At 38.7% G+C, this 24432-nt stretch overlaps 1 protein-coding gene across 4 annotated transcripts in view; it reads right to left on the minus strand.

The window, feature by feature from the left end:
• The window catches only part of ubr3 (ubiquitin protein ligase E3 component n-recognin 3), a 111539-nt gene that overhangs the window by 17348 nt on the left and 69759 nt on the right, over positions 1–24432 (minus strand). For 2 of the 4 annotated variants that reach the window (XM_012971084.3, XM_012971082.3), the window contains 6 exons: positions 23044–23154; positions 21978–22196; positions 20862–20998; positions 17430–17515; positions 11767–11872; positions 2254–2354 (listed from right to left, as the gene is read on the minus strand). In XM_012971084.3, the coding sequence (XP_012826538.1) occupies positions 2254–2354; positions 11767–11872; positions 17430–17515; positions 20862–20998; positions 21978–22196; positions 23044–23154 (760 nt within the window). The remainder of the gene's footprint in view (positions 1–2253; positions 2355–11766; positions 11873–17429; positions 17516–20861; positions 20999–21977; positions 22197–23043; positions 23155–24432) is intronic. The other 2 variants (XM_012971083.3, XM_012971085.3) reach the window with 1 other exon arrangement.

Raw genomic sequence — 24432 nt, forward strand, 5'->3', positions numbered from 1 at the left:
TATATCACATGACACAACTAATATGTAAAACCCTGTTTCATCTAAATAAACCATTAAAAAATATACTTTTTTTAGTAGCATGTGCCATTGGTTAATCCTGAATAAAAAAAAATTGCCATTTTAAAGGAATACTGACATGGTAAAACATATTTATTTTCAAAACACATCAGTTAATAGAGCTTTCCCAGTAGAATTCTGCATTGAAAGCCATTTTCAAAAACACAAACAGATTTACACACCAATATTACAACTTAAACTCAATGGTAAAGTGAATTACTTGCTATGTAAACAGTGTAATTTAGAAACAAAAAATCAAGACAGAATCCCTTTATGTACTAAGGGCTGCCCCCTGGGATCATATGATTCACAGTGCACACAAACAAGCCAAGGCACACATACATGCTTGGCCCCATCAGCCAATGAATGGGCAGAGTTCTGCCTGTTGCTTCCACACTACTTCCTGTAAAGGCCCCCATACACGGGCCGATAGAAGCTGCCGATATCGGCCCCTTGGACCGACTCGGCAGCTTATCTGCCCGTGTAGGGGCAGAAACGAGCGGGCTGGCCGACCGATATCTGGCCAGATATCGATCTGCCAGGTTAGAAAATCCAGTCGGATCGGGGACCGCATCGGCTTGTTGATACGGTCCCCGAACCGACTGCCCCATTGCCGCCTACATAATCCGGTCGTTTGGCCCCAGGGCCAAACGATCGGATTATTATTTTTTTTAACTTCAAGCTCCCCGACATTGCCCACCGGTAGGTGGGGATATCGGGGGAAGATCCGCTCGCTTGGCGATCTCGCCAAGCGAGTGGATCTTACCGTGTATGGGGACCTTTACAGTTAGAGCTGCATTATTTCCTGTCAGGTGATCTCTGAGGGAGCACACAATCACAAAATGGTGGCTCAATGAAAAATTTCAATATTCACTGATAATTTTAAATATGATATAAATTATCTGTTGGTTAAGTATTCATTCTGGGGGTATAGCTTTCCTTTAAGCACACAAAACAATTAGCTAAGGCTGCATGATGACAGTACCTTGAAAAAGACATACTAGACGTTAAAAAGGCATCCAGAGACAATAAGATGCCCACTTTATTGCACCAAATAAAGCCACACAGCAAAATCAAAGGAAATGAACATACACATATACTGTATATACTCGAGTATAAGCCTAGTTTTTCAGCACCCAAAATGTGCTGAAAAAGTCACCCTCGGCTTATACTCGAGTCGGGGGCTATGGGTCCCTCCAGACTTGCACCCTCTGTCCTTTGTGTGCAAATTAGGCCACCTGCAACCAGACCCTCTAGGCCCTCTCCCAAATTCATCTTCATCTACCATCTTCACCTGTCCCATTCTGCACTAGACATTGCACTTTATATTCTATATAAACTATATATAGTTTTGAAGGTTTTTAACTAATTTTGTGTTTTAGCTTGGTTTCTGATTGAGCTAGTTTACTGTATTTCTTTTAAATAAATATTTAACAACATATACCCCACTGATGCCTCATTTAATGTAATTTTATGGGTATTTATTTTGACTATTGAAACTTAGCAGTAGCTGCTGCATTTCCCACCCTAGGCTTATACTCGAGTCAATACGTTTTTCCAGTTTTCTTAGGTAAAATTAGGTACCTCGGCTTATACTTGAGTATATACAGTATATACATATAAAATATGCATATTGTTTTGATAAGTGGTCCAATGGTTGAATATCTCCATAACCACTTATGGCACGTGTGCATTTTATTAGTGTATAAATAGTCAGCTCATAGGGCAGCCACTCAATGTATTTTCTTTCACTTGAACTCAATAAACCATTACAGTAATGATCTTGGATTTGACCTCTACCATCATATTTTTGCTGGTGTCTGATCTGAAGCTCAGGGATAATTTAGTAACTATCTCTAGGCACTGAGCTATACCTGAATATTAAACGGGCCAAATGACGATGGAATGATGAAGGTCATAAAAAGGACATGATTTCTGCGCTCTGCGATCTCGATAGCTTATTTTCTTTTTTCTCTAAGACCTTGTGTCTTCACTTTATTGAATGACTGATAAAGGACGACGACAGGGGACGCAGATAAGCCAGTCAAACCACAACTGAATTTCCAGTCCAATGTCACTTTGTACTGATAAGGCGCAATCATTATTCCAGCAGACATATCAGTCACATTGGGATTTGCTGTGATTTGGCATTTTTGTTGCCGGGGAACACAATGCTCGGGGACATTATTTACATACCTTTGCACAATGGCTGGGGCATTGTTAGAACCTGAATGAGCAAAAGAGAGGTGACATCTCGGAAAAGTATCGGAACCTCTTCTCTCTCCTCATCGTCTCCGCTAAGGAAATAAAAAGAAAATGATTACTTTTATATAATAAGTATAATGATAATAGGTCCATATTTATATCCAGATTCCAGTCTAGATATGCCTATAACGAAATAATGGTTTGAATCTGTAGTATTGTCTCATGAAACAGAGTATGGTCCCGTTATATAAAATATGATGCTACACTGGTGGATTCCTATATTCCTGTGTTCAGTAGCCCTGTTGATAATTGCGCAAACAGAAGTGGCATGTTTGGAGGAGCAATAGAAACCTTTTGATGAGGTGAACATGTTGATGTCTATATGATGAACCTACAGCTAATATGTGAATATGATGGTATAGATTATCATTACTCTCTGTTGGCACATACCATTTCATTCTCCACTGACAATCTAATTTATTTCCCATTGATTTAGCAAAGTTCCTCTATTTATGAACCTTTACCTGAAATCTTTCATTCTGATACAATGCAGACAATTTACCCCATTTATAACAACCTCTGAAACCCAAAACGGTACTCATGGGGAGGGGATGAACTTCCTTTGGGCAAAATGAAAGGTAAACCCAACTATAGTTGCATAGTAAATCTCAGATAGGTACAACGCATACATGCTTCCTTCCTTTGTCTGAAATCTCAGGAGTAGCGTGCAAGACTAAATGGAATAATGGGCAAAGCATAACTCATGTTTATTGGCTCCTGATGGAAAGCTTATTTTAGAGTATGTTATGTGAATATAACAGAGAACTTAGACCGGAAGCTCCATTGGGGCAGGGAATGAAGTTAATGAAGTACACTCTGTGTAAAGCTCTGTGTAACATATGTTGCCACTGCAGTCCCCTTTAAAGGGCTTGTTCACCTTTAAATTCATTTTCAATGACATAGACATTGAAATTCTCAGACAATCTGTAATTTATTTTTTTTTTCATTCAATTATGGGTTTTTGGTTATTTAGTTTTTTTGTTCAGCAGCTCTCCATTTTGGAATTTCAGAAGCTATCTGGTTGCTATAATCTTGTTTACCTTAGCAACCTGGCAGAAGTTTGAATGAGAGACTGGAATATGAATCGAAGAGAGATTGAATAAAGGGTAAAAAAACAAAAACAAAAAAAAATCGGAAGCTCACAATGCAAAAGATTTTAGAAAGTCGGTTTAAAAGGTGGAAAGATGTAGAAGTGGAAGGCAAATAATTAAAAAACTATAAAAATAAATAAATAATAAAGACCAACTGCAAAGTTGCTAGGCACAGGATATTCTATAACATACCAAAAGTTAACTTAAAGAGATACTAACACCTGAAATTATATAGTCAGGCTTAGGAACTCCAAGTAACAATTACTTACAAAAGCAGCCCTATTAGTGAAAAACGATAACCTATAGGGAACGTTTAATGTACATTAATATTTTGAAAAGTAGTTTTTTCATGTCAGTATCAATTTAAAGTTGAACCCTCCCCCCCTTTTAAGGGAAATGTCCCAGGGGCATTTCAAAATACTTCATCCTTCACGCAGATGGGAATAGCAATTTCATCCTGGCACCAAAAAAGAGTGACATTACCCTAAACTTCTTTATTTGTTGGAAGAGACAGTTCCCCTTTAAAAGCAGCTTACCCTGTTGCAACCATTCAAGCCACACAGTAAGTGTTAGCCCATAATACTAAATGCCACCCCAAAACGTAATGTAAATCATAAGTACGCTGGAAAAAAACTATTTATTCCTTAGTTGTGTTTGTTCCATTAAAGTATGTGAATGTATTTCAGTTATTTGAGATTATTTTACCATGCAGCCTTCTCTGGCGCTACTGCATAATATACTGGCCAACAAATGGGCCATGGCCCTCAATTCTTTATGATGGAAAGATTATTAGTATTTATCCTCCCTCAGTCTTTTTAAAACCAAACTAAAAGACTACCTTTTGGAGCACTCACCCAGCACCTGACCAGGGAACTAGCACTTATATTGTAATGTCACCCACTGTGACCTACAGCACTTATATTTGCCTATTTGTGCCTGTAAGTTACCCTTCCATATAGATTGTAAGCTCTACGGGGCAGGGATCTCCATCCTCTTGTGCCTTTGACTCTTAACTTATTACAATTGTATCTTCTATTTATTTGTTCCTATTGTAATACTTTGTATTGTATCTATTTTAATACCCCTGTTTATATTAATGTAATGTATTCTACTGTACAGCGCTGCGTACATAAGTAGCGCTTTATAAATAAAGTTATACATACATGCATATAGTACAAGTTACCCCATACATTTTATAGAGTAAGAGGATACAACACAAGACATGACAGTATACACATACAAATCATGATATCTCACTGAGTCACACCCTTACCACTGCATAGTGTTTAAAGACAGAAGGGGGAGTGCCCTGCTCGCAAGAGCTTACAATCTAATGTACTACTGTTGGCAGCATGATTGCTAATCATTCTCTAAAGACACCAATTCTTTTATCTTTGCTTATATGTTAAAAAAAACACATTCCTTGCGTAAATATTGTAACATTGGCAGCTGAAATAAAGACCTAATCCTGTAAAATCTATGGCGTACTTATTGTTATTAAGACCTGAATTGAAATTGGCAAAATGGCTAAGCAAACAAAGAGTGTTAATTGAAACACCATGCCCACAGTACTCAAGAGAACGGAGCTCTTGGCACCACCAACTGGGTCAGCAATTGCAATCACAGTAGTACGCTCAATGCATTCAGACTTGAACTGCCCCTGGGAGAGTTGGAAATTCATGAGCAAGCGAATGAGGGAACTCTCAAGCAGCAGTCCACACACACTGCATGGATTTAAATGACAAACAAAAGGAAAAAAGAAAACAGGAATGGTAACCTAAGATGTCTGTAACATAGGGGAAGTCTTATAATTATTATTACTGCCATCATTGCCATGTATTGGTAACATGACCACAAATTCCAAAGGGTGTATAAATCAAACATACAAACTTTTATCTATTTTATTTCCTGGTATTTATATAGTGGCAACACTTTACAGAGATTATTCAGGTCGGTCCCTGCCCCAGAGGAGCTTTCAATCTAAGGTCCCTACCACATTCACACACACTATGGTCAATTTAGTCAGAAGTCAATGAGCCTGCCTGTATGTTTTTGGAGTGTGGGAGGACACCCACTCAGACACAGACACAGAGAACACACAAACTCCTTGCAGATAGTGCCCTGGATGGGATTGAATTCAGGACCCCAGTGCTGCAAGGCTGAGCCACCTTGCGTACATACAGATCGGTTCAACTTCTTAAAGCTTAGAAATATGTGCATTTTTAATAAAAAAAAGATAGTTGACCACAAGTACAATATGAACATTCTGCGATTATTCTAAAACTGTGTCAATAGTGAACACCATTTTGTTTTAACACAACAGTTTTCAGCCGGCTGCTACTCATTACGCTGAAATTTTACACTGGACTTCACAGACCTAAAATCAATAGACAGCTTGATAAATATGTTGTGGATTCATCGATGATGTGGGGAAAAAAAATTAGAATAATCTTTAACCTGGAATTCAGATTCAATTTTAGTTCTAGTGAAAAATTTAGATAAATTTATTTTAAAACATGTTTTATGTCTGGAACTACCCTAAGTCAGCCCCTGTGGAAAAAAAATAATTTCCCAGCTAGATAAACAGACCTGTAAGGGTCACACGGAATGTTTTGCTACTGAGCAGAAAGCAATTTCATGTGGCTGACAAAATGGGCCATGCCTGTAGGGTTTTACTTTGCTGCAGCTGAATTATAAGGGCCAGTGGAAATCAAACAAGATCCAGGTTTTGGCGCATTTATACCGTAAACAGAAATTAACAACATGAAATAATTGATGCTTCTAAACAGAATACTTCGGGATGTGCCAAATTCCAGATTTGCCCAAATCAATGCCTTTTTCAGCGGGGGGGCAAATCCAATTGCATGGCCGAACCCTTACAATGACGTCGTTAAGGAAAGTGGACATTTTTCTCTAGGCACCATTTTTAAGTGGCACTACTTATCTTGTTGGGTGGCATAATTCTAACTATAGCTTACTATCTCTTTCAGCTAAATATAATGCAGACATTAGTTGCACCTATTAGGCCAATGGTCCCCAACCAGTGGCTCATGAGTAACATGTTGCTCCCCAACCCCTTGGATGTTGCTCCCAGTGGCCTCAAAGCAGGTGCTTATTTTTGAACTCCTGACTTGGAGGCATGTTTTGGAGGCATGAAAACCATGTGTACTGCCACCTGTAGGCTGCCAGTCCATATGGGGGCTACAAAATAACCAATCACAGCCCTCATTTGGTACCCCAGGTACATTTTTCATACTTGTGTTGCTCCCCAACTCTTTTTACATTTGAATGTGGCTGATGGGTAAAAAAGTTTGGGGATGCCTGTATTAGGCACTACTGTTCCAACTTACCCTGAATAGTATCTTGCAGCCTATTGCAGTAATATCCAAATATTTAACCCTATTTAATAGCGAGAAAAGAAGCCACAAAGGAATGTAGTAACCAATCAGCTCCTGAGCAAGTTTCCCCATTTCAGAAGAAACTACAGCAATTTAAAGCCTGTGCAGCCGTGTTGTTTTTTGCTCATCAGTCCTCTCGCCGGAATTACATGATGTAGATTCAGGGCCCCTAAACAGTTTTATGTTCTAGTTTGTTTCACCTCTGCATGGACTCGGCCAAGCCCTGCTGCGTTTATTTTTCAACATACTGTGTACATGATTTGCCTTTGAATTTGCTCAGCCATCACACTTGTCAAAAGATGCACATGTTCCACGTACAGCAGCCATATGGTCATTGACAAGAGTAATAATGTGACAGAAAAGATAGATGCTTCTTTCTGCAGCACCAGACACGGCTTTCAGCTTATAGCTCACCAACATTTCTTCCCACCCCATGAAACAGTCAAGAAAGTGAAATATCTATATGTTCTGAAAAAGCTTGTGTTGTGTGGAAGAAATACAGTGTTAAAAGTGCTTCGCTTGCTAACCCACCACCACCAGTTTTATCTTTATTTTTTTGCTTGGTTGTAAGAGACAGTTCAGGTAGCCACGTGACTTCTTTCTACGTTCCACAATATAATAATTTTAGTTTATTTACTGCAGAGCTATTCCATTTTGAGAAGAATGGAGCATTCTATTGCAACACAAAAGAAAGATACAACTTTAGAAATGGATTAGAAAGGATTTAAAAAAAAAAAACACACACTAGAACTAAATACAGTGATGCTGCTCTTAAAGAAATTAGAAAGTGACATAAGGCTTTTGTAAGACAGAAAATAAAATAACGAAAAAAAAAAGGAAAACTGTTCTCAAAGACTAAAAAAAAATGCGGTTTAGGGTTTGTTTATACAGAGCTCATAATCTCCCTTTAAACAAATTATATTTATATGGAGGAGTGAATTCAGTGCTAAACATCATTTTCCATTATTGATTTATACTGGCAAAGCACGAAATTGCATTCATTAGTTGTATATTGCCCCTTTAAATAAAGAGAGCCCAAACCATTAAATCATATCTAATGAAGCCTTTACCTTTAAGTTAACCTTTAACCTTAAAGTTATCCTTTAATATGTTATAAAATGTACTATTCTTAGCAACTTTTCAATTGGTCTTTTTTTATCTTTAGTGGTTTTTTTTTTATCATTTGCCTTTCTATTCTTTTCTCTTTCCTGATTTCAGTTGGGGGTCCCTCCAAAAAAAAACTATTGCTCTGTCAGGCTACAATTTTATTGTTATTGAAACATGTTATTACATGTTGTAGCTAAGCCCTTTCCTTTTCCTCTCTCAATCTCTCATTCAAACCAGTGCCTAGTCACTAGGCAGTTGTCATTTATTTTTTCATCTTGTCTGTAGCAACCAAATAGCTGCTAAAAGTTAAAACTGGTGAACTGCTGAAGACCAACTGCAAATAGTCTCAGCATGTCACTGTCTGCATCATACTAAAAGTACATTTAATAGTGAACAACCCCTTTAAACAGAAGAGGATTTCATAAAGTACCAAGTATACATAAAAGTAATTCCCATACTAACAGTTTTAGGCAATGGTACGCCAAGATAAAAAGTTTGGTAGGTGGGCCGCAAAATACTTGGCATTGGGCACTTTCTAAATAAACATCAGACCCACAAGAGCAAAATAAAAAAGCAAAAATGAATCAGGTGTCACCAGCACTTGCCCCCCTCCCCAACTGCAGTAAGGGCAAATCCCAGAATGGCACTGTTTCTCCATACTGATGCTGTAAATGCAGAGCGTCACAGGGGGGTGGGCATCTGGCATGTCTGACAAGCATAAACACTTGAAGCCGATATGGTCCTTTAAGCAGATTCGGACTGGGTTGTGCGAGGCTCCCCTGCCATCTGAGCATGCTCATAATTACCTTGCAGTGATCGAGGGAAAGAGGTCAGAGGGGAAGCACCAAACCTTTCTGGCAGGGATCGGGTCAGGGTTGGCGGGGACCACCTGCATTTTTCCTGGGGTCCCGCTGGCCCAGTCCAACACTGGCTTCAAGTGTGCATGCTCTTAGTTGGGGATAAAGTCAAGCAGCCAGTCACGGTGGTGCTTTATCACTCTCCGTAGGCAAACTGTCATAGAAAACGCTGACTGCTTGTTTGGCATTATAAAGCATTATCTTTCAGTCAGACATGCAAAGCCCTAGTTTTTATATATTTGTTTTGTTTTCAGCAAGAAATACATTATTCTACTTTTCTACTGAATCTAATGGGGCAAGAGATAAAACAATGAAATTCATGCACAAGATAAAAAAATAATCAAGGCACAAAAGAAGCAATTAATAAAGAGCGCAGTGTGACTCCACGCAGGAGACTAATATAAAGGATAGATGTAATGGCCTCACAAAATTAAATTGATACTCAAATATGTGGGATCGCTGCTGCATGCTACTACATAAGCTAGTTAATTAGTAATTTTCAGTTTAGCCTTCTAGTGTCTCCTCAACATCATCTTCTTGCTCAACAGTTGGTAAAGTTCCCCCTTAACTCATAAATTAAAAATAGTAAAAATGTCATCAAAATAAATCTCCTCCTTAGCTCTGAGAAGTACCCAGGACAGCAAGGGCACTTGGTGGGCAACAAAACACTGTAAAATAGCACTCCACTATGGTAAGGAAAATGCCTAATACATAATAACAATTATAATAATTAAAAAATGCAGAACTTCAAGCACGGTTGATACAAACATCTCAACACTGATTTAGGTCCTCTGCTGCCCTAGGCACAGGACCTCTGACCAACCCCCACCCTCGCCGACTGAAGGGAGAGGTACCCCTAGCATCTGACATTGAGCAGGGGAAAATTGCTTTTTAGGCCCTGGTCAGGAGTATACACACACTGTAACGTCATGTACAGGCTTTGTCTTACTGCTGGCCTTCACTATAAGGCAATAGCTTGCATTTTAATGAATTCCCCTCCAAATCTAGATGTTTACTGAAGTCTTCATGGCAAACAATTAATAACCCGCAGTACAAATGTAGGCATGTTCATTACACAGTGGCTATTAAACTTAAAGCACCACTTAAGGATAATCAATTTGAAGATGATTGCTGGTAATTATAAAATAAGCAGTATGAGCTGTGCTACTGTTTTTGCCGACATTCTTTCGACATGGGCTCTTTGAGTTGGGCTTATATAGGTTTATAAATACTATCTGAACTGCTAAAAATAATATATATTTCTTTGTTTTTACACAGGCATACCACAATAGTCTCTGTCTGACTCGCAGGGTCCATTTCAAGTCAAGGACTTTACCATTTAAACAGTCCTGAAATTCTAAATATGCACCAATAAACCTTAAATAAAGCCTACCTTCAGTTTATTTTCCTGCACATTTACATTTATGATGTGTGCAAGCTGCCATACAACTTGCTACTGAAGATAGGGCCTAGGGCAGAGGTTCTCAACCTGTGGGTCGGGACCACTTTGGGGGTCGAACGACCCTTTCACAGGGGTCGCCTAAGACCATCAGAAAACACATATTTCCGGTGGTCTTAGGAACCAAGACACCGCTCCTCTATGGTTGGGGGTCATCACAATATAAGGAACTGTATTACAGGGTCGCGGCATTAGGAAGGTTGAGAACCACTGGCCTAGGGGCTCGGAAGAAAGCCACCAATAGCCACAGTATCAATACTGGCAGATTCCCTGCATGGTTTTAATAAACATTCCTTTTTCAAAGCAGCATCTTTCAGTTTTCATAATGTCTCACTGCCACTTCAACTGAATACAAGGTATCGCCACACTACTTCCTGACCTAATAAAGACTTAGGGGGTCATTTTGATTCTTAAAATTGCACCCTTAGGACTGATCACTTGCTTTGGTAGAATTTGCTACACTCTGCCCCTTAAGATTAAGGATTAAAAGGATTAAATATCTGGCACAAGGCACAGAACACAGCACTCTCGGAACACAAGAAAGCACCAAGGACAAAAGAATTAAAGGGGTGGTTCAATTTATATTAACTTTTTTTTCGATTTGCAATCAGTCTTCATTTTGCATGGTTTTTCCATTATTTAGCTTATTGTTTGCCAACTCTCTAGTTTTGTATTTCAACAGCTATCTAGTTACTGTGGTTTTATCTACCTTAGCAACGAAGCAGTAATTTGAATGAGAGACTAGAAAATGAATAGATGAAGGAATGAATAAAAAGTAACAACAATAAAATTGTAGGCTTGAAGAGCAAGTTTTATTTCTGCTGTGGTAAGTGACCCCCATTTGAAGCTGGAAAAAAAGGCAGAAGAGGAAGCCGAATAATTAAAGGAAAAAAAAAACAATAAGGGAAGAGAGAGGTATATGATATAAGGAACTGCTGCTGCTGGTAGAAAATGGGCAAATCTAGTATAAGTTAAATGGTAAGCTTGCGTCCTATTAGGACAGTGATTCCTAATCTATCGGTAGGGGCCCAAAACTTAAAATGTGCCCAATCATAAAATGCAGAGGGGGATGTTCTACAATATGCTCAGACTGCTGCTGCAGCCGCCCCACGTAGGAGCACACTGCAGCCAGAATGCTGATACAACAGCAGTTGGTATTAACCCAGATAATCCAGCTCTTAAAAATTTTGGCTTGTTCAAGAACAGTCAGCAGGTATAAATTAACTTAGTCAGTCAGTAAGATTGCCCTGGTATCCTAGGTTTGATTCTTCAAGTCAGGGTACTATCTGCAAGGAGTTTGTTTGCTCTCCTTATGTTTGTGTGGGTTTCCACCACGTACTCTGGATCCAAAAACATACAGGCATAAAAGTTGACCATAGTATATGTGCTGAGATTCTTAAATTGTATGCCCCCCCTGGGGCAGTGATTGATGTGAATTATGTACAATATCTGTGAAGAACTTCTGAATATCTCAGTGTTAAGAAATAACAACATTATTTACACACCTAAAAGTTAATGTAAGAAAAACTTACAGGGAAGGTTTTTTCTGTATGACTTGGGTTAACTTTTTCCAGGGGTTGTATTCGGGATCAATGCTGTATAATCGCATGTGCATAGCTAATACATGAAAAAGCTGATCTGCAAAAGAAGAAAGAAATCAAATATAAGCAGGAACCTATAATGGCAAATAAATCTAAACATGCATATCTTTCAATAAACAATTTTCTACCACTTCTAATTAGTCAGACATATTTCATACATATTTCATATGTCTCCGAATCAATAGTCAGATAAGAGAAAATGTGTGCATTGTTTACCAGTACAGGACTATCATAGTATGCAATACATGCATGATTCAGCCATTTTTTCGAGCCATGCTTATTAGAAGAAAGTGTGAGTTGGCAAGCTAACATGAGTCATATAGTAACAAACTAAAGGGTAAATATTGCAACCATTCCTATGGAAAGGGCTTAAAGATTGCAGCAATAAACTGCAAGAAGAATGGCTCAGTAAAAAGCCAACTCCATATCAAAACTTACTGGTTTATTCCTCAAATCAACTCAAGGATAAAAGGTTTAGCCACTACTATGATAAGGACTTGCAGACGGTTGCAATACACTGCAGGCAGAATGCCTTGGTTAAAAAAAAGGCAACTTCTGTATAGTAATAAATGGTTCATTCTGCAGATCATCAGCTCCATCTACATAATTCATTTCATGCCTACAGAGGCACTTAATCACAGGCATAGGAGTAAGGCAATAAATACATTAGGCAGATGTAGGTGATGAACTGAGGAGTAAGCCAGCATGATTATCACTGTCCAGATGCTATTTTGAGATGAATCTGCTGCTGTGAGTTAAAGGACCAGAGCAATGTAGCTAAACCTTACTTTGATACTGCCTTACTACCTGAGTGGGGCCCCAGAACTGCAGCATGGGGAGCTATTATGCATGAATAGCAGAAGGTTCCAAAGGAACACATTTCCCATAGAGTAAGCAGAAAGAGGTGCAAGAGAAATGAGAAAAAATGCTATTATAAAAATACCAAGGGTGGTTATCACATGAATGTACATTATTCAGCTTTGAATATATTGCCCTTTAATTTTAAAGCACATATATATTTTATATTCTGCAGCATTATAATATAGTTTAATAGCTAAATAGATCATTAGTGCAAAAATGAATGTACAATGCACGCTAAGCCTCATTTGCGTTCATGAGCGCTACTGCAAAGAGCTGAAATGGATGCAAAACTAAGCACGTGTTTATGCCATTGACAACTTGTGATGGATGCACCTTAGTGGGATGGGGACTGAGGCTTCAAGTATATAAATATATTTAGATTTTTGAGGGGAGAGAAAAAAGCAACATGAGACTTATTTACAATAAATATACATTCATGTTAAGTATAATCTAGGAATCCATGTTGGCCCATATAGATAATGCAAATAGGCAGCATGGTGTAAATGAGTTTGACTAACCAGCTCTCCTAATTCTAAATGTAATTATAATGGCTTCCTTACTATAAGAAAACACATATGGACCTGACACAAAATCTATATCCTGTCCCAAAGATACAGGAACAAAGCCCTGCAACATATAAATCAAGCAAAGTAGTGGTACAAGGGGTAAAATACACACACACACAGCACAAATTTAAAGGGCCACTATGCAGTCAATTGCTTTTCCCCCATTATATGGATCTAATGCAAAAACAAAAGATGCTAATATATCAATTTACTTTTAATACATATTAAGGTTTACAAATTAGTTGTATTCTTGCCTAAACTGTCAGTGACACAGGTTGGCTGGCCATTTCCCATAGCCCTTCTATTGTGTTGTAATCACCTAGTGAAAAGACAAGCAGGGCTGGCCAAGGAAGTGGGGTGTGACCGCTCAGAAACAGCCGCAGGTCGTATTTCTTCACGTTTGCTCGGAGCTCACCTTTTATCTGCCTTCTTCTACTTCTCCCTCTTTCCAGCCCTCCAATGGGTATCACTGACTACAGCAGCCAAAAGCCCACTGCTCTGTGATGCTACAATTTTATTATTGCTTTTTAGTAAGTAACTTCATAACCAGACCCTCTCCTATTCATCTTCCAGTCAACTACTGCTTGATTACTAGGATAAACTGGAGCCTAGCAACCAGATATATGCTATAACTTTATACTATTCTAAGGTATGGGACCTGTTATCCTGAATGCTCTGGACCTGGGATTTTCCGGATAAGGGATCTTTACATAATTCGGATCTCCTACCTTAAAGTGATACTGACAGCAAAATAATACTTTTCATTAAATTATTCTACCTCCAAACATACCTATAACTCATGTGGACTGTTTTTCCAGAAAGCCCTTGTTTTCTAAATAAACGCTTCCTAAAATCCTGGACCCGACAGTGAGACAAACCCGACTGTCTCTGCTAAGCCTGTTAGTCAAAGCAGGAGCAGGCTGACGTCAGGCTAAAGAATGAAATCCTTGCATCCCTGCGCTTGTTTCTGAGCGCCAACGTGTGTGCAATGATGCCATTGCGCACTGAAGCCAGAAGGGCAGCACAGGTCTCGTCACCGATTGGTCTACAGGTAAGGTTTTTTTTTTATTGCAGGGGTGGCGATCCAGGAGCCAGGAAGAAAAGAAAGAAGATGGCGGCGGCGTAGGACTTAGATTCAAAAGGTGCGGACAGAGGACCAACTGGATATTTTTTTTAATAGCGTTTCATTAGCTTTCAGGTAAGTAAATAACATGGTGAGTTTAAAAGAAAAAAGTGTGTCAGTGTCGCTTTAAGCCTCCTAATAAAATTATTTAAACAATAATTAAACCCAATAGGATTGTTTTGGCTCCAGTAAGGATTAATTATATCTTAGTTGGCAAGTACAAGCTACTATTTAATTATTAGAGAGAAAAAGGAAACCATTTTTAAAAAATGTGAATTATTTGATTAAAATGGAGTCTATGGGAGATGGCCTTTCCGTAATTCAGAACTTTTTGGATAATGGGTTTCCGGATAAGGGGTTCAATACCTGTATATCTTTTTCAGAACATGTTAACACTGTTTGCTACTATATATACCGAATGCATAAGACTTGGAACACTAATACAGATTAAAGTATAGTTAAGAAACAGTGAAGCTAAAATGACCTTCTGAGCTAAAATTGCATCTAAAAGGTCAAATGTCCCTTGTGTGCAGGATAGAGACACTGTACCCAAAAGCAAAATATTATTATTCTGTATCTCCCACGGCATTCATACTTTCCTCTTCTGAATTTTGGCTGTATGTCTGTGTAAAAAGATTAACACTGCCCCCTTGTGGAGGGCTTCATTAAAGAGACAATCTTTGGCGACACGTTTGTGTGTATATTTTGTCAGCATTTTGTAACATCTGGCAGAAAATAACATGACAGAAATTTGCTAATGAAATATTCAAGCACAATTCATCCAATTCATTCTTCATCCATTACCCATCCTTTAGTGTGAGACACCAGAGGTATTTCAATAGTCTTTTCATCTGTCTGCCTCATGATTAAGGAAGCACAGGCTTCCAAGTAAGAAGTCAGCCTTCTGCTCTATATAGAATCAGCCCATTTAGGAACATATTTATGCATATATATCCCCATATATAGTCCCTACCGACTGTATAGAAATGCTTGCTTCTGTTTATGTTCCCAAACAACCCCATAACTCAAAGCACCAATTCATTTGGGTTTCTATGGTTTTAAACTCAGACAGCATTTTAGGTCTTAAAATAGGGGCTTTTCCCAAATGGAAATGGCAATGGTTTAAAAATGATAATTCTGAAACTGTATACACAGTGTTCAACAGCAAAAAAGACAAACTAACTTGGAGCAGCACTCTACATGTGATTTGTTGACAGTTAAAGAGAAACATATCTACTTCCATCAGCAGCTTTGTGTAGCTGAACCGACATAGTGTGGGCATAGTGAGGGCCTGAGTGCAGCTACACAATGTGCCCGAAAAACTTCAAAGCATTCATTTTTGGGCTTCGCTGCATTTAGGCCCTCACTGTGCCTGTCGGTTCAGCTACACAGAGCTGCAGATGAGAAGGGGTTCGAATCTCAGGCTCAACCAGTAGGTCATTAAGGGTGACATTTAGTGGTTATGCCCATTTGCCGTTCTATACACCTCTGAAAGCCAGACAAGATCATCAACCAGAATGAAGAATGACATTCCAATTCCGATTTTCTCCCTTAAAGCAATATTTCCTATATCTGTATCTTTGTTATGAGCTAAGGGCGACCCCTCTAAAGGAGGCATGAACCAAAAATGTCCAACAACCACTGATCTAGGACTTTAAGCCCCAGTTCAATATTTTATATTACAAAATAATAGTGTAAGAAATAAGTAATACAACTGTTTGGTTGTAATGCAATGGTTTCCAAACTTTTTTGGTTCGAGTCTTACTTTGAGATCTGATACTTGGTCAGTGACCCCTTAAGGAATCCCTTATGGTATCAGCCATTTAGCAAGAGCTCCAAGGATAATAAGGGCATCATATAATCGTTGACCTTGACTCTCACTTCAATCTGGGCTTCCATGAATATCTAGAAGAGTAAACAGGCAATCTGCACTAATCTCTTGCTGACCATTAGAATGGTCCCCTCCAACCAATGCTTTGGGTCTCCCAAGAGGGACTATCCCCTGAGATTGGGAACCACTGGCTTAATGAATCCCACAGTTGCAGCATGCATGTATTGTTGGTAGTGAAAAAAACAATCCATTGTGGGTCGTGCAAGATGTTTCACGTTGTCACACTGCCTCACTCTTTAAGAAGCTGACACAGGCCGTTCTATCAATCATTCTTAATTTACATTTCCCCGGAGCAGTCGCCCTAGCACAATCTACTAAAACAGTACTTGACCTATTTGTTCTGTTTTCCCCGATGTCTTCTCCTGTAAAAAGCTCACCAGAGACACGGCATCCCATTTAAAGCAATTTCTAATCAACAAAGTTAACAACTCTTACAAGGCTACTACGGAGCTCTGTGCTTAATCACAGTAAGGACATCTCATTACCACTCCTGTGAAACATACAGAAGAGAAGTATCTAAAACCAGTGTTTTAATTGACCTAACAGAGACTGTGCTTGCAAAGAAGGGGGCAGAAGATGAATTACAGGTATGGGACCTGTTATCCAGAATGCTTGGGACCAGGGGTTTTCTGGATAAGTGATCTTCCTATGATTTGAATCACTATTCATTAAGTCTACTAAAGAATCATTTAAACATGAAATAAACCCAACAGGATATTTTACCTCCAATAAGGATTCATTAAATCTTAGCTGGGATCAAATACAAGGTTCTGTTTTATCAATACAGAGAAAAAGAAATTTGATTCATTTGGAGTCTATGGGAGATGGTCTTTCTGTAATTCAGAGCTTTCTGGTAAACTGGTTTCCGGATAACTAATCCCATACCTGTATGTCGAAGTGTTTGCTGGTTTCATATAATATACACACAGCAGCTTAAAAACAATACTATTCATTCTGCAGAGTACACAGATTAAAGAGTATTGCTGAATATATGAATACATGTGTGTACAAATGATTATACAGCTAGTGGGCAATTACAGAAAATACCAAAGACTGCATGACTGCTATACATAGGTCTATATGCAAGAAGTCCAAGATACATTTCTCATAATGACTGAAGGAGTTTGTACACCCTCAGGATTCATTCGCTTACTCAGACATGATCTTTTCCCGGCAGCACTGGCCCCTCCAGAGCAAAGATTGTCTCCACAATGTATAAGCTCCAGTTCCAAATTAGTTCTGTTAAGAAAGAAGACATAAATTGTTACTAGCTGTAGTTACTATCTTACACAATTGACAAAGGTAATATTCCAGACAGCAACATGGTCAGAAAATAGTACATCATATTGGTGGAAGTTCAATTTCCATAGTTTTGGTAGTTCAAAAGAAGGATAATCAAAATTCAAACAGTCCCATTTTTATTTCCATACAGTTATAAGTACATCAACAGTGCTGACAGAGATTCTACAACATATGACACTTTAGGGTTAAAGGTTTGCACCAGTCTTACGACCAGAAATTGGCCTGCATACTGTAATACCTTTTATTCAAATGTGATTTATTTTAAAGGGATGTTTCATTTAAGTTCATGTTTAGTATGTTATAAAATGGCCAATTCTTAGCAACTTAGCGTCTTTTCCATCTTTCAAATGGGGGTCATTGATCTTGCAGCCAAAAACCTATTGCTCTGTGAGGCTACACTTTTACTGTTGTTGTTACTTTGTCACTCTTTTCAAGCCCTCTCTTATTCATATTCCAGTTTCTCACTGCCTGGTTGCTGAGTGATTTGGACCCTAGCAACCAAATAGCTGCCCAAAATCCAAACTGGGTAGCTTTTGAACAAAAAGCTAAATAATTAAAAAACCACAAATCATAAAAAAAAAGACACATTGAAAACGGTCATATTAAAAGTTATCAGAAAGGTGAACAACCCCTTTAAGTTTTTGTGCATGCAACAACATTTTTCTGTTCACCATAATTTGTAGCAATCATAAGCCACATATACTCCATATAACACCCAGTCCTACGCTCCCTACACTGGCTTCCAATTAAATGGAGGATTTTGTTCAAAATTGGCCTTTTTGCCTTTTAATCTCTAAATAATCAAGGTCCTGTTCATCTGGAAGAACTTGTGATTCCCTAAGTACTGCACCCACAGTATGGAACCCTTTGCCAAATGCAGTCTCTAGAAGATTTTAAAAGCAGACTCAAGACAGTCTTTTTGAATACAATAAAAAGCATCTCTTCCATCCATAATGAATTAAGTGCTTTGGGTTTCCAAGGGATAAAAGCACTATAAAATTGTTATTACAGGTATAGGACCCGTTATCCAGAATGCTCGGGACCAAGGGTATTCCGGATAAGGGGTCTTTCCGTAATTTGGATCTCCATACCTTAAGTCTACCAAAGAATCAATAAAACTGCAATTAAATCCAATAGGATAGTTTTGCATCCAATAAGGATTATTTGTATCTTAGTTGGGATCAATTACAAGGTGCTGTTTTATTACTACAGAGAAAAGGGAAATCAGTTTTAAAATTCTGAATTATTTGATTAAAATGGAGTCTATGGGAGACGGGCATTCCGTAATTCGGAGCTTTCTGGATAATGGGTTTCCGGATAAGGGATCCCATACCTGTATTATTATTTACTGGTCACTGTTTAAAAGCAAACAACTTATTGGCTGCTATGGGTTACTGCTCCTGGGCAAACTTACTGCCTTTTATTGCATACGGGGGTGTACTAAAATGACACACAGTCATTCCCCATACATGGTTGTTTACAAAGATTGTTTCATCAGTGGTAGAAGTGCTTCCCCCGTGTATATGACATTACAGATTTAAACATTCGAGGGGGGGGGGGAGGCTTACAGCTTAACTAAGCCTTCATGTGCTTTGAAGTATTTCTGATTTATATTTTAAAGCTTATGTCAGCAAGATTTCCCTCTGCCCTTTTCTCTGTGCAGCTATTTTTACAGAAAATAAATAAATAAAAAGCAAGCAATCGATGTATTAACATCACTAAGTTTTTGCAGCTAATGCCACCCGTTTCTGAAGGAATGTTTTAATCCTTTCCATTTTTCGGGGGAAAAAAGGCAATTTAAAATTGATAATACTCGGGCTCAGTGCTCCATCTGGTTTGTGCTGATAAGGGCAGCTGTCTGAAGGGAATTTTCTGCTTCTCTAGCAATCTGCAGTGCACTTACATAACTTCTCCCAGCAAAGGAAACAGCGTGTGGACAAAAAGTATTGAGCAAATAAGCACAACGGCGAATAATATTTGCTTTACGTTAGCAGGTTTCTTTTTTTTTTTTAAGTGACTTTGTCATGGCAACAGCACATCAGGGTGCAAAGTCATTCACCAAAGTAAAAGATTATGTCACTTTTTTCAGAAAAGCTGCAAACTCTTGCAATGGCCAAATCTAGAATACTATATTCAGATTAACTCCTAACTGGACACAAAGGTCAAATGCTCTTACCTCCTCTCAGCTGCTTTAGTATGCAAAATTAATTGGGAGGGGCACATGCGTCACCCTTATACAGAGCTAAACACCCATGAACCCAGGTGCAAAATTGGCAATTGTGCCCCCAACCCCCTCAGCATTACAGCACCCACCAAGAGCATAAAAACTGATATATCCTTACTGCATGCTGGCAGAACCTATGGAAGGAAGGGATGGCTCTGGAACAGTCACCCCCCACCCCCCATTAGTTACATGCCCTGATGGAGCAATCAGAGGGACATAAAATTCCTTGCAGGGGTAAATCCAGTAGCTGGATAGCACTATTCTTTTTACTCCTTACAGTATTTTTACACAATTGAGAAGTCACTGCATTTTTGATGGTACAGGTATAGGACCCATTATCCAGAATGCTTGGGACCAAGGGTATTCCGGATAAGGGGTCTTTCTGTTATTTGGATCTCCATACCTTAAGTCTACTAAAAAAATCAATAAAACATTAATTAAACCCAATAGGATTGTTTTGCATCCAATAAGGATTATTTATATCTTAATTGGGATCCATTACAAGGTACAGTTTTATTTCTACATAGAAAAAGCAAATCAGTTTTAAAATTCTGAATTATTTGCTTATAATGGAGTCTATGGGAGACAGGCTTTCCGTAATTCGGAACTTTCTGGATAACGGGTTTCCGGATAAGGGGTCCGATACCTGTACCAGGTTAAAGTTGTTAAAAAGGGTGCAGTCTACATCAACACATTTAGAAAAAATTGTATCTGATCCATGCAAAAATTACTGGTCACGTCTCTAACTTTGAAACGTCATGCATGGTGGTATGTGCTTCCACTGAATATACAGATAATTCACAATGGCCTGGACTAAAGGTGGCCATACATGAGCCAATAAAAGTACAGACGGCTGCTGGGACGAGGAACACATCGGCTTGTTGATACGGCCCTTGCCTCAATGGCCTACACCCCATCAATGCTACTCATTTGGCCCCATATTGGGGAAAGATCCGCTTGTTTGGTAACCTTGCATCGTATTACTAACAGTCTAATTAGTAATATAACACAACATACAAAACAGCCATAAGATATAAGGTGTATTCTATAGGCACTTACCTTGCCACTGAATACATGAAGAGAAAGTCGTTGTCTGGGGAACCTTGAGTCTTGCTATAGTCTGTGTATTTCTTCTGCGTAGTGCTTTTAATATCCTTCATAACGGCCTCCATTTCCTTGCTTAAATTTGTTTCTGACTAAAAAAGAAAAACCTTCTTAAATGTAGAAATAGTGGTTATGTATACTAACACCATACGGTACAAACATTAAACTCCATTGTCTGTCAAATTGATAGGCTGACATCTACTTGGGATTATAATTTTTTCCCTTAATTAATGCAGTCCTCGCTCAGTGGGATTTTCTAAGCTGCCTGATAGATAGCTAGTTGGGCAGGCTGCTCCAGCACTTGACCCCTCTAGACTGAATTTGAAGCTTTTATCGGCCCATGTATGCAAATTTAATTCAATCAAACAAATGCTAAAAATTATTACAACACATTAAATGTCGCAGCTTAACTCTGTAACAACTTACTGGGGCTGGACTTAAAGGAGTGGGGGCTCAGTTCACTACTGAAAGGCTGACAACGTGACATACATTGCTATACCAGCAGCTGTCCAATGGCTGTTAAATTACCAAGTTTTTGTTTCCTGTCAAAGGTGGCAGGGTGCTGAAGTTCAACAAAGGAAAAGGGGCTGCAAGTTGGATGTCTAACGTGCAATACAAAAATTAATCAAGAGTATATCAATATTATAGAAATTATTATTTTTATATTTATTAGGGATGCACCAAACCCACTTTTTTGGGTTCAGCCGAACCTCCGAACCCACCCAGAATGATTCGGCCGAATCCGAATTAGCATATGCTGATTAGGATCGGAAGAGGTTAAAAATCGCGCGCGTGAAGCTGGGAAAAAATTTTGCTGCCGATTTAACCCTTTCTGAATTCTAATTAGATATTATTAGGATTCGGTTCTGCCGGGACCGCAGATCCGTCCGAAACCGAATCCTTAAAAAACGCTGGGATTCGGGCGAATCCCGAACCGAATCCGGGATTCGATGCATCCCTTATATCAAGGGGTTCATACTGAATATTCTGTTGCAAAGAACTGATAAGATGTCACAGAAGGAAAGAAGAAGTGGCAAGTTGAAACAAGTAAGCAGGACCCTTTTGCCTTACACTGATGCTTACTGGGAAAGTACCCAGCTGCTCCTGAAGATCCTCCACCTCTTTGATGAGCTCCTGCAGACTTTTGCTGCTGGCTGCATGGCTGTGCCACGACCCCCTCTCTGTACTGTCTCCCGGGAAGCATGGAAGGACGCTGTTTGCAAACTGCCTGCACAGCGGGCATGTAAATTCCCCTTTGTCTACAGAAAAGCCTTGTAAAACCTGGTCATTCTGAAAAGACAAAAAAAAAATATACAACAAAGTAGCATTAATTTATCCCACTATATTAAATATATATATTAAATATATATATCCATAAATCCATAAATATATCTGTAGGTAAAGACCTGCTTCTACACACTGAACCTGAATGCAATAAGAAATGACTTGAATTTGGCCTAGGAGGCATTTGCGGTCAGGTGGGTATGGGGCAAATAAAATTAATTTAGCAAACAAGAATGATTTCAGCATCAGTCTCTATTAGATCAATTAACATATTTGCAATAAACTCTAAACCACTAAACCTCATAAATACAGGCACATAATTTTACACCCACAAAACTTGGGAGGTGTTTAGCCATTTTGGCACTGTATGCAACAATTTTATCTGCTTTACTGCAGGCTCGCATTGATTATCACAGGCTCACTGGCAAAAGGCTTGGTGGCTGGAAGCCTGAGGCACAGAGGAAAATTAGCCTTATGTGTGAATTGTTTAGCATTTTAGGTGTGGTGTTCATTTAGGACTAGGTTGAATAAACTTAAAAAGAGCTGAAATAACAGTTTTTAAATCAAAACTCTACTATTGCAGAAAGTAGAATTGCAATCTTAGCAATAGTGATGTAGCCCCCTTGGCCCACTCAAAAGGTAAAAAAGTGCCTCAGGGTGGTACACAGCCCCAAATCACCCCTGGGCAACCTTTAACAATATAAAGCATAACTGAGTAGGCACTCAGAAAAAAAAAAACATTGATGGTTGAATTAAAATTATAAGTTATATCTTTAATTAACTGTAAGAATGATAACTCTCTTGTATGAATAAAAACCTGCCCTAACCACTGAGTTAAAAACTTAACTCGTACCCGTAAGGATTCCATATAAGATTTATGGCAGTCAATATGCAGAGTATGGCCACAGGTCTGAACATAGACGCCGCCTTCCCAACCAACTGATACTGACTGAAGACAGGAGCTCTTTAAGAAAACAAAATAAATTGTTATTATCAAAAAATACTGGTATGTGTCTATATATTTATCCATAGATGAACACACATATAAATATAATTTCTGATGCATTGTAGATATAAGAAGTGGACTGATACCTTGTAAGACTATATAAATATAAAACAAACACTGGTGTGCATGGTTTACAGCATTTTGAAATGGATATACCGTAAAAACATATACTAATGAACTTCAGTATGTGTAGTTAATGGTTATATAACCTTGTCAGTTGTGATCTGTGGATTGTTTCAGTCCCTTTACACTGTAAATGCCCAAATTAATGCCATTAATTTAGACCTGTCTAACCACGGGCATTAAAATGGCAATGATCAGTGTGGGTGGCAAAGGGGCATGGAGATTATTGCTGTCTTGCAACACTAGTTTTTGGTAATTCTGACCTCTTTACAAGTACATTAGGGGACATTATTGGGGGATCTTTTTCCCATAGAAATAATCAACGTACCAGAGACCACCCCTTAAGATTAGGAGAACAGAACTATCTGAAGCAGCGTAAGTGGTTCTTCGCAGTGAGGTTGGGGGAATGCCCTGTGTGGTGAAGTTGTGATGGCAGATTCTATTAATACCTTTAAGAGGGGCTTGGATGATTTATTGAAAAAGCATTACATCAAAGGCTACTGCGATATTAAATCTACAATTATTATATATATTGGCGTATACAGTTTGTATATGTGAGTGTATAGATAGGTCTGTATTTGTATATATCATCATGTGGGTCCATTTGGAGGGGTTGAACTTTATGGACTTTAGGTGGGCATACACAGGAAGATTCAAGCTTCTGATTCGGCCCGTTAAGACAGATTCGGTAGCTTATCAGCCTGTATATGGATCCCTCTAATGGTCCAACTTGACCGATATCTGGCCATAAACTGGGCAGATGATAATTGGGCTGGATTGATTTTCTCATCAGATCATGGACTGCATCTGTATTGATGCTGTCCCCGACCCAGCTATCTGCATAGCAGCAATTATGATCCGATTGTTGGCCTGAGGACACAATGATCCTATCAGCTTGGTACTGCCCACCTCTTTACATGGATGGCCAAGCTTTTGATTGTTTTTCAACCATACCTATGTAACTATGATCTGGCATTACCAGCAAGGAGTAGTACAAAGACAGACTGTTTTCTAATAAAAAGTAGGTGTGTGTTTGTGTGCATGCTAGGGACCATAGACTGAAAGCCCCACTTGAGTAAAGGACAGATATGAATGATTAATAATCTCTGCAAA

This window comes from Xenopus tropicalis, chromosome 9 (assembly GCF_000004195.4).
Source record: "Xenopus tropicalis strain Nigerian chromosome 9, UCB_Xtro_10.0, whole genome shotgun sequence".
Lineage (NCBI taxonomy): Eukaryota > Metazoa > Chordata > Amphibia > Anura > Pipidae > Xenopus > Xenopus tropicalis.